At 43.2% G+C, this 10,904-nt stretch overlaps 1 protein-coding gene across 2 annotated transcripts in view; it reads left to right on the forward strand.

The window, feature by feature from the left end:
• Window positions 1-10,557, forward strand: part of CHMP3 (charged multivesicular body protein 3) — a 65,210-nt gene extending 54,653 nt beyond the window's left edge. For both annotated transcript variants that reach the window (XM_047744202.1, XM_047744201.1), the window contains 3 exons: window positions 5,661-5,782; window positions 8,729-8,843; window positions 9,959-10,557. In XM_047744202.1, coding sequence (XP_047600158.1) covers window positions 5,661-5,782; window positions 8,729-8,843; window positions 9,959-10,101 — 380 coding nt within the window. In that variant the 3' untranslated portion in view covers window positions 10,102-10,557. The remainder of the gene's footprint in view (window positions 1-5,660; window positions 5,783-8,728; window positions 8,844-9,958) is intronic.
• Window positions 10,558-10,904: the final 347 nt, after the last annotated feature.

The raw sequence follows: 10,904 nt of genomic DNA on the forward strand, positions 1-10,904 counted from the left end.
TACCCAGTGTGCTGGTACATTTTAAATTCCCACATGCCAGTGTATGAGTGATCCAGTTTTTCTGCATCCTTCACAACATTTGGTAGTGTCACTATTTTTTATTTTGGCTCTTCCAATGGGTGTGTGGAGCTGATCATGGTTTTACTTTGCATTTCCCTTGTGGCTGATGAGTAGCAACATTTTTTCATGTGCTTACTTGCCAGCCATATCTCCTCTTTGGTGAAATGACACTTCTCTCCTTTTGTGTATGTTGGAAATTTCCACAGTGAACTGCTAAAAGGTTAACCCTTTAAATTCTTTAATTTTTTAGTGTTTATTCTTGGGTGTTAAATGCTTTTTGTTGTTGTTGTGTTTTATGTTTATTTCTGTCCCTGTCCCTCCCCCCCCCCGCCCCAAGCACTGGATCAAAATTCTGAAATCTTTATTGAGAGGGCAGTAATAGTCTTTGAAATAAAGCAGTTTACTGAGTGATTAGTTTTGTCCATTATTGCTATTAATAAGATACTCATAATTTCTCTAGTTTCAGTCTGAACACATAACTTGTAATAAGATACGGGTTCTAATACACATTTTCTAATTTGTTCTATGGCTCTAGACAAGCCATTTTTGATCTCTGCCTTCACATACATCTAACAGGGAAAAATAATACTTTTTTTTTTTTAATTTTTGTTTTAAGATTTTATTTATTTGACAGAGATCGCAAGTAGGCAGAGAGGCAGACAGAGAGGAGGAAGCAGGCTCCCTGCTGAGCAGAGAGCCCGACGCGGGGCTCGATCCCAAGACCCTGAGATAACCCAAGCCGAAGGCAGAGGCCTAACCCACTGAGCCACCCAGGTGCCCCGAAAAATAATACCTTTTTAAACCTAACTTACATGTAATTAGGCATAAGGTTTAGGTGAAAATATCTTGCTAAAGTTGTTAAGCCTAAGGTAAAATATGTAAGGTTCTATAATATTAAGTATTTTCTAATATTTGATTTGCTTTTTATAAGTTGACCAAAATAAAGATTGCATACTTTTAGAACACAAAATGCAGTAGTTATGTAAGGTCAATTAAAGTGGTAAAGCTAATCATAATAATAAACCCCTTCACCCATGTTCTCATGTAATTACATTAAGAAATAAGAATTATAAAAACAGGTAAAATTTCGTGAAAATATTCCAGTTTATTCTAGCTTAGCAGTTCTTGCCCACATGCACGGCTTGTCAGGCATCGGCCACAGCATCAGGAACTCCCAACTGTCCTGTTGTCCATAGCCTTCGTCAAATAGACTTGGCAGCCCGGTCGAGATCTGTTAATCTGCGTGCCAGATCGAGCATGCCATTCTCATCAGTGACTGCTTCTAATTTCTCCAGTATGTGCTCTTCAAAGATGAGGTGACAGGTGGAGCAAGCCAGGGTTCCCTCACATGTACCAGAACCATCAATATCTAGATTATTTTCCCTCACCACGTCCAGTAGAGAGTCACCAACTTTTCCTTTGGCTGTTAATGTCTTGCTGGCACGGTTTACAAAGTGAACTGTTACTCTGTCTTCTGAGCTGCTCCGTGCCGGCCTGACACACGCTGAGCGAGCGGGGGGTCCGGCGACGAGCAGCCAGCGAGGGCCCTGCCGCCCTGGGCCGCAGAGACGAGGCAGCATGCAAAAGCCGGGTGCCCCCCGCGGCGGCTTAAACACGGTGGTCGTCGGGTAACGACTGGAAGCATCGCCGGCCGCACCGCAGCGATCGGCTCCGCGAGTGCGAACTAGCCGCTGCACCGGCGCTGGGCGCCCGGGGGTCCGTGGGGAGGAGCACGGCGGCTGGGGTCCCAGTGAGGGCCAGCTCCATGTGACGGCTGCCTGTTTCTGGGTTTTAAATGCTTTTTTTTGTTTGTTTCTTACGTTTATTTCTGGGTTTTAATTTCTTTCTCATTTGGTCTGTTATTGTCACCAATATGTAGCCATTCTATGTCTAATTGAAAATTTGGGGAGAACTAGTTACTTATAGTCCCTCCCCTTTTGCCGTATGAAATTGATTTTCTGTAAAAAAAAAAAAAAGTTCTTGAATTTTAATGATAAGTACAAGAAAGGAAAGCCACATTTTTTACTTAAATATGTCGTTATATGTAGGTGCACTTGAGTCTTATTTAACTACCAGTGTGTTTGCTATTAAGACATGACGCTGTTTAACATTTTTTTAAAGTCAATTTTTTTTAAAGATTTTATTTATTTGACAGAGAGAGAGAGGGAACACAAGCAGGAGTGGGAGAGATAGAAAAGCAGGTGCCTCGCTGAGTAGGCAGCCCGATGTGGGGCTCGATCCGAGGACCTTGGGATCATGACCTGAGCTGAAGGCAGATGCTTAACGACTGAGCCACCCAGACACGCCCCCCCCCCCAAAGTCAAATTTGAATATGATAGTTTTCCTTGTCTTCTGAGTTCATTTGTTGCTTTTTCAACACATATTTGAGTGTTAGCATGTCAGGCACAATGTTAGGCACTGGGAGTAAAATCACGAATCTACTTCACATAAAACATCTTGTCCCTTGGGCAAACATGAATTACCAGAATGGTACCATAGTGAGAAGATTTGATGGTCATTGACCCCACTCTAGAGAGCTGCTCGCAAGGCCCTGCACTGCACGTTGAGGGAGGAGCATGCGGGAGGAGCCTGGAACTCTGCAGAGCAACAGGAGGGCCTGGCAGTGGGCTGGGGAGGAGCTAGCAGAAAGAGCTGTAACCAGGAAATGCTTATTTCTGTGTGACTTTGATCTAATTTTAAATGCCAGCTGGTTTTTATAATACTAACTTATTAATGTGTTCTGTGTTGTTTTAACCTTTTGTAGTTTTGTTTTTTGTTTTTTTTTTTTTTTTCTTTAGAGAAAGAGCAGTTGTGCGCGGGGTCGGAGAGTAGAGGGGGTAGGGGGAGAGAAAATCTTAAGCAGGCTCCATGCCTTGCAGCTTAACTGACTGAGACACCCAGGTGCCCCAGAGATCCTTTTTTGTGAAATGTATGTAGCGAGACATGTTCCGTGTTCTGCCTGTTCACACACCCTTTCTCCTCCATAACCCCTGGCAACCACTGGTCCTTTTACTGCCTCCCTAGTTTTTGCCTTTTCCATAATGGCATATGGTTATAATCATACAGTGTGTAAGCCTTTTAGATTGGCTTCTTTAATTTAGTAATATGCATGGAAGTAAGTCCCATTCATTTGTTAGTGGCTAGTGGCTAGTTAGTGGGAGTTCTTTTTAGTAGTGAATATTCCAATGTCTGTATGTACCACACTATCTGTTTCTGTTCACTTTTTTTTTTTTTTTTTTTTTTTTATTGCTAACTTTCAAGCAACATTTTGGTTGCTTCTAAGTTTTGGCAGTTAGGAAGAAAGCTGCTAATCTGTAGGTGTGTAGGTGTAGACCTACATTTCAGCTCATTTGGGTAAATACCCAGGAGTACAGTTATTAGATCATACAGTAAGAATATGTCTAATTTTGTAAGAAATTGCCATATTATCTTCCAAAGTAGCGTACAACCATTTTGCATTCCCACCAGAAATGAAGTAGAGTTCTTATAGTTCAGCATCCTTGCCAGCATTGAGTGTTGTTAGTGTTCTGGATTTTGACAATTTCAGTACATGTGTATGGTATCTCTTTGTTTTAATTTGCAGTTCCTTAGTGACATGTTGATTATATTTTCATGTGGGTTTTGGTGGTTTTTTGTTTTTGTTTTTGTTTTTGTTTTTTTTGCTTTTTTGGTTTTTTTTCCCTTGCTATCTGTAGATCTTGGTGAGGTATCTGTTTAGGTCTTTGCCCATTTTTAATTGAGTTGTTCATTTTATTATTGAGTTTTAAGAGTTCTTTGCATACTTTGGATAATAGTCCTTTCTCAGATAAGCCTTTTGCAAATACTTTTTTCCAGCTTGTAGCCTGTCTTCTCCTTCTCTTGTAGGGGTGACCAGTTTTATAATTTTTATCTGCTTCACATGCTTCTTTCCTTGTGGAACATAGAAACTACATCAGAGTCTAGTCTTTTATTTTTCTCTGTATATGTAATCTTCTTTATTTTGAGTTTTCATTATACAGTGCACATACATTTATTTTTGGCCTTTTAAAAAATCCACTTGCCGGGACGCCTGGGTGGCTCAGTGGGTTAAGCCGCTGCCTTCGGCTCAGGTCATGATCTCAGGATCCTGGGATCGAGTCCCGCATCGGGCTCTCTGCTCGGCGGGGAGCCTGCTTCCCTCTCTCTCACTCTGCCTGCCTCTGTCTACTGTGATCTCTCTCTGTCAAATAAATAAATAAAATCTAAAAAAAAAAACAAAAAAATCCACTTGCCACACTCCTGATTATCAAATTAAATTTTTTGGAATTTTATTTCTAGGTTTATTTTTGCTTCCTCTTGTCCCCACTATATTGACTCTTCCCTTTTTTGACAATCAGAAGTTTATACCTTTTTCAAAGTACTAATGTTTTAGTATTTTAACACTTCAGTCGCACCATTTTTTTTTCTGTCTCCCATCATTTTATTTGTTTTTACTAATTCAGCTCAATAAAATATTGAACACATGTCATGTTCAAGCACACTCTCTGGCATAGACTTAGGATCCAGGTTAGGATAAAACTTGGGCCTGTGTGGACATCAAACATGATAGTTCAGAAAGAACTGTATGGAATCAGCTTCATTTCTGCCCTTCTTCCCATCACTTACCTTTTTACAATAATGAATTGTAACTAATATTTTAGAACTTTCTTGTATCGTTATAATGGCATATATAATTTATTATTTCTGCCATACAGATTCTTGATATTTCTGCTGTAATCTCAATAAGTAGGTCAGTATTTTACTTCTTCATGCTCATGTGAAGGGGATGAAGTATTCTCCAACTAGCAAGCTTCCTTGCTCCTTTGAAAGAACCGTAAAATTGCGTGTGAGTCATTTCCGCAGTCACTCATTTCCTTGCCTCTTGTCTTCCCTTAGATGTGAAAGCAGTTGTTGAATAGCTCAGAACTTTAAGTCTCATGAAAGTCAAGAACAGCTTTGGCGGGGTGCGAGATCTCTATTTGGACACATTGCAGATGTGTGTGTGGCCGGGGGGCAGGGCAGAGGGATGATCGGCTGCTGTGTTTGTGATTTCTTAGATAGAACATATAGAATGGATATGATCAGACTTCCAAAAATGTCTCCTTAACAAGGAACAGTAACCACCGTATTGTGATATATGGACTCACTATAGATCTTGTCCTGTATTTCTCTGATTTTCCTGAGGACCAGTGACCAGTTTCCCTCAGAGCAGCCGCTGTCCATTGGCTGGTGTATGAGGAGCACCGGTTGGGTAGCCTAAAGTGTTGAATTTTTCAGTGTGGCTGTTCCTCCTGTAGGTAACTTGTCTTGGGTGTCAACAGTCATTTCTAGCTAACTTCTTCCTTAAAGATCAGGTGCATGCCTTCAGGCCACTCTGTAGTCTGTGTGCATGCTCAGAGAATGTGTACCTGTTGTAGCCAAAGTCAGATACAATTCGGAAAAGTCAGTCTCTTGGTCAGCTAGCAGAGTAATGTAGTCTGTAGGTTCGTAAATAGCTTTGGGAGTCCACCTGTTGCTGTTCTATTAGAATACCTTATAACTGTTACTCTTTGTACCAGTCCTGTGTCACATTTTGTTAAAGAATCCTGTTACTTTTCCCCCAGCGGTTTTGCGAGTGGCTGGTTCCCTGCAGAAGAGCACAGAAGTGATGAAGGCCATGCAGAGTCTCGTGAAGATCCCAGAAATCCAGGCCACCATGAGGGAGCTATCCAAAGAGATGATGAAGGTGACTGGGGCCACTCCTGCATCCCATTCCTAGCAGTTACTCCCAGCGGATGGTAGGGGGCTAGGGCCAGGAGTGGGCAGGAATGGATAGACCACTGTTGCCAGACGGAAAGGATTTTGAAGACAGAGGAGCAGCTCTTAATGCTGGTTGAAACTGTTTGAGTTGACCATGGCAGAGTCTGGGTCGTATTGCCAGTGTCGTAGGATCAAGGCCTAAAAAGGACTTCTATGGGTGGCCTTCAGACAGGGACAAGGCTCAGGAGAACATCGGTACTGAGCCCCCCGCCAGCCAGTGGTATATCACACATGTGGTCCTAGAGAGTCCTCCTAGTGACCCTGTGAGGAAGCTATTTTTTTTTTTATTTTTACCCCATTTTACACAGGAGGAAATCAAGTCTTCAGATTGCCAGGTAATTTACCTAAGTGACTTTGGTAGTAATGACAGATCTGGGGTTGGAGCACACACGTCTGACCTTATTGCCTGAGCTGTGTCACAAGTGGTGATAGTAAGTTCCTCAGACAGATGTGTTTCTCACTTTGGACTTGTGACCTGAGCTCCAACATTGGATACCTCAGATTCTTATATATTAGCTTATGTAGAAAAATTTCTTTTCTTCTTCCTTGGGAATTTCATTTATGAATTGAAATCTGTGCGGAGCTCTAGGGCATGGGAGAGAGGAATGGGAGAAAATTGATGGAATGACAACATATAATAATGCCCAGAACCTAGGTCTTTGCAACCAGAAGTGCATGGGCAGTAAGTAATAGGGAGGAGGAAATGGGGTCAGGAGTGTGTGTCCTTTCAAAGTGGTGTGTGGATCTTTTTTCCCAAGTTGTGATGACTGTCCATGTAGAACTGGATAAAAAGTTCTACAGAGAAGTCTTAGAATGACTTCAGGCCACTCATTCAGCCACCAGGATCTGAGGGGAAGCCCCTTTTAGAATCCAGGGTCTTTTCCACAATGGTTTCTTCCTTTTTTTTTTTTTTTTCTTAAGATTTTATTTGTTTATTTGAGAGAGATACGCGGCGAGAGAGGGAACAAAGCAGTGGGGGTGGTAGAGGGAGAAGCAGGCCCCCCGTTGAGCAGGAAGCCCGATGTGGGGCTCGATCTCAGGACCCCGGGGTCATTACCTGAGCCTGAGCTGAAGGCAGACGCTTAACAACTGAGCCACCCAGGCGCCCAACGGTTTCTGAATGCTGAAAGTAATACAGATTGGGAGGAAAACCTGCATGTGATACCCATTCCAGGCTCCATCCTCAAGTACAAACTGAAGCCTTTGGTAGGAGCCCAGCTCTTTGAGGGCAGGGACGTGATGTTAGTCATCCCGTTTGTTCCCAGACCCTGGCCTGTTGTGTGGCACAGAGCAGGCATTTGATAAATGGTTGCAGATAGAATAAGTGAATAAATGACTGAATGACGTCTGCCTCCGGGATGTGGAAGGCTGTTACAGTCAAGACTCCAGTAGGCTCTGTCAGCCGGTTAGGGAGCACGTCCTGAACCTCCTGCACAGTAGCCTCCAACACCAAGCTGACATCCATTCCTTCAGGTACCAGGCCTCCACCTCTGCATTTGTTGATTTGTTCATTTAGGTTGGGAGGAAAGGATCTAAGAATGGGTAGAACATGGTTATTAGTCTGATTCATGTCAGTAAGAATGGTCTGGCAGCAGAAAGGCAGGAGAAAGGGCTTTCTTTACATCTGCTGTCATTGGCATGGTCCATGAGCACAGCACCGTGCCCTGCCAAGGCCAGAGCTGCCACAAGGGACCCTCTACTCCATAAGTCTCTGGATCAAGGTACAAAGCAAAGGGGCTCAGCTCTTGCAAATGGCAAAGGAATTAGGATTTTTCTGTCTGGCCACTTCTCAGAAGCCTGAACCCATACTTTCCCTCTGCTTCTCATCCCTTCCTATCTCTTCTGCCCGGGGATACCAGGGGCCTCTTTCATTAGAGGGTGCTCTTAGGACCTTTTGCTTCAAAACCAAACAAAAAACAGTATGGTCTCACTTGGGAGCCGAGGACATTGCTCGGCAAGGAAGGCTGTGGGTCCGTTCTGTGTTGGGCAGTGCTCGAGAATGGTTTTCTTTTGCCCGGTGGTGGCGCCATGCTACCTCGAGAACAAAGGAGGATGAGTGATTGGCTTCAGGCTGCCAGACTGAGTCTTCCAGTAGAGTCTGGGAGTGACCTTGTTGGGTCCAGAAACCTTGTCTTATTCTCTCAGGAATGGAGTCAGTCTTTGGTGAACCGATTGATCCTTGCCAGACTCCCCTTGGACTGCCTGTACCAGCAGCTGTAACCTAGACATGCTGAAGTACTCTTTAGGCCTTTTCAGGGTTCCATGGAACGCTGCTCTACTCTTAGTACTTGTTATCATAGAGTCTACGAAGACTCCACTCCATTTTCTTTCATTTTTCTTTTAAGATTTTATTTATTTGACAGAGAGAGAGAGAGGGATAGCATAAGCAGGGGCAGTGACAGATGGAGAGGGAGAAGCAGGCTCCCCAGTGAGCAGAGAGCCCAGTGCCGGGCTCAATCTCAGGACCCTGGGATCAGGACTTGAGCCCAAGGTAGACGCTTAACCAACTGAGCCACCCAGGTGCCCTAGGGCACATGCTTCCCAAGAGAGCTCAGAGCACACTCATTTTCAGCAGGTTCTTCCCAAGTCTGTCTAATTACAGTCTGGGTTACTACGAGGCTCTGCTGAGAGACCCCTCACTCCCAGTCCTGGTGCTGAATATGGAGAACAGTTTCCCTGTGGCCTTTGCCTTTTTTCAGAGAGGGAGAGAGCATCGTTTTTTCCCTGTGGCCATCTGTCTTGGTGTTAGCCTTCAGAAGGGTGGTCTGGACTTGGAGACACTACAGCTCGGGTGGAACTGGACCCACAGAGGAGTCCCTGGGGACCAGATTGACCTATTGAGGGAAATGATGTGATTTTTTTCTGCCTTTAGGCTGGTATCATAGAAGAAATGTTAGAGGATACTTTTGAAAGCATGGATGATCAGGAAGAAATGGAAGAAGCAGCAGAAATGGAAATTGACAAAATTCTTTTTGAAATCACAGCAGGTATAGCCTTGAGATTCTTCCTTTCTCCCCTCCTTCTGTGCTCATTCTTGCAGTCACTAAGTTATCTAGTAGCTTTTTTTTTAGGACTCTCTTATGTCTACACTTTTTAGATCATAAAATTAGTATTTGAAAAAGAAGCACAATATCCATAACCATTTTTTAAAAACACCAAGATTTTTTAAAAATTCCTAGAGTTTTCAAATGGTAAGGAGAAACAGTGCTCTCACAACACTGCCATTGGGAGCTTAAGTTGGTAAGACTTTCTTGAAAGCAGTTTGGCAGTAGCTGTCAAAAGCCCTGGATCTAACAAATTGATTTCCAGGAGTTTATTCTATAATTAAGGATGTGCATGAAAGATTTAAATTCAAGGACATCTATAGGAGCATTATTTATCATACTGAAAACTTTGAAACCAGTTAAGTGCCTAATAATAGAGTATTGGTTAAACTGTATTGTATCTGTTTGAATGGAATACTTTATAGCTGTGGTAATGCAGAAACACATTCATTGACATGGAAAGATGTTCACAGTACAATGTGTAAGAACAGTCTTGTTTATTATGATACATACTCTGGTGTGAAAAACAGGTCTATAGAAGAAGTCTGGAATAGTAGTAGTTATCTCTGAAAGATTGTTAATGAGGTTTTAAACTTCATTTTTACTTCTGGATTTTGGGACTTAGGTTTAATAAAAAATTGGTGACATTTAATTTTTATGTTTTAAAATTAATTATTTCTTTCTTTTTGAAATTGTTGGGAGAAAGACTAGTTGCTCCAGGAAAACATTTTTGTGGAGGTTTAGAAACCATTTAGCTTTACTGAGAGACATTTAACATCTTCATGAATCTTGAAAATTAAGTATTTGGTGTTTAGGATTTTCATCCAAGAGTGTCAGAACCAAAATTCTAAAACTCAGAATCCTCAGTTATTGTAACCTTGGTCTCCTGACAAGCTGGTGTTTGCATGTTTGTCATGAGCAAAACCCCATACAAACAGCTCGTTCACTGCCCCTTTTTTGTTTCTTATTGGCCTCGCTTGTCCAGGCATGAAAGGCGGAGAGGATGAAGGACCACTTTAAAAGGATACTTGGTTAATTGATTTGCTATTTCTCTTCAGGGGCGTTGGGCAAAGCACCTAGTAAAGTGACCGACGCCCTTCCAGAGCCGGAACCTCCAGGAGCCATGGCAGCATCAGAAGACGAGGAGGAGGAGGAGGCCCTGGAGGCCATGCAGTCCCGGCTGGCCACACTCCGCAGCTAGGGGTCGCCCCGCTGGGCCCTCGCGCTCCTTCCCTGCCCGCCTGCCAGGAGCCGGCACACTCCTCTGAAGCGGCCACCATTTTATGTGTCTCTTGCACTACACCTCTGAACGAGCACTGCGTTCTGAGAAGGTTCTCTGCTCATATCTCTCCATCTTTGCCGAGGTTTTGGGATCTCAACGGGTTTGTCCTTGAGAGGTGGGGTTATAAATGCATCATTTTCAGGGGTATACATAGAAGTATCTTTTGGGGGGGGCAAAGGAATCGGTCTTCTCGCAGTGCATCATCTTCAGGAATATAGACAGAAGTTTCTTTTGGAGGAAAGGGCAAAGGAATCGGTCTCTCCAGAAGCACGTCTGAAATTAGAGTTCTCAACATTCAGGCAATCAACTCTATCTTTTTTGTCCCTAAAACACTATATAAAGTGGATTTTAATAAATTTCTGCTTTAACACTTGGTCTCATTGTAGACTGTCATGTGCAATTTTCAAGGTGTTTGCAGTCTCAAATTATATGTTGGCCTTGGAAAGAGAGGAGGTCTTTGTTTACATTCAAAAGCATGTAGAAAGTGACATGCATGTCCAGCACAGGAAATATCAGAAAAGATCTGAGAAGACCCCCCCCCCCCCAAGAAAAAAAAAGCCAGTCGTATGGGATGTGGGAACTCAGCACAAGAGGCTTCTGCTCCGAGGATGCTGTTCCCCAGCCTTCACAGATGTGGTGTGGAGCCACACTTCTGCTTTCTGTCATCTGTTTAACCAAAAGGATCCTCAAGAAGGGTGACTCCTTGTCCTGTTGGCTGGATG

The sequence above is a fragment of the Lutra lutra genome, chromosome 9 (assembly GCF_902655055.1).
Source record: "Lutra lutra chromosome 9, mLutLut1.2, whole genome shotgun sequence".
Lineage (NCBI taxonomy): Eukaryota > Metazoa > Chordata > Mammalia > Carnivora > Mustelidae > Lutra > Lutra lutra.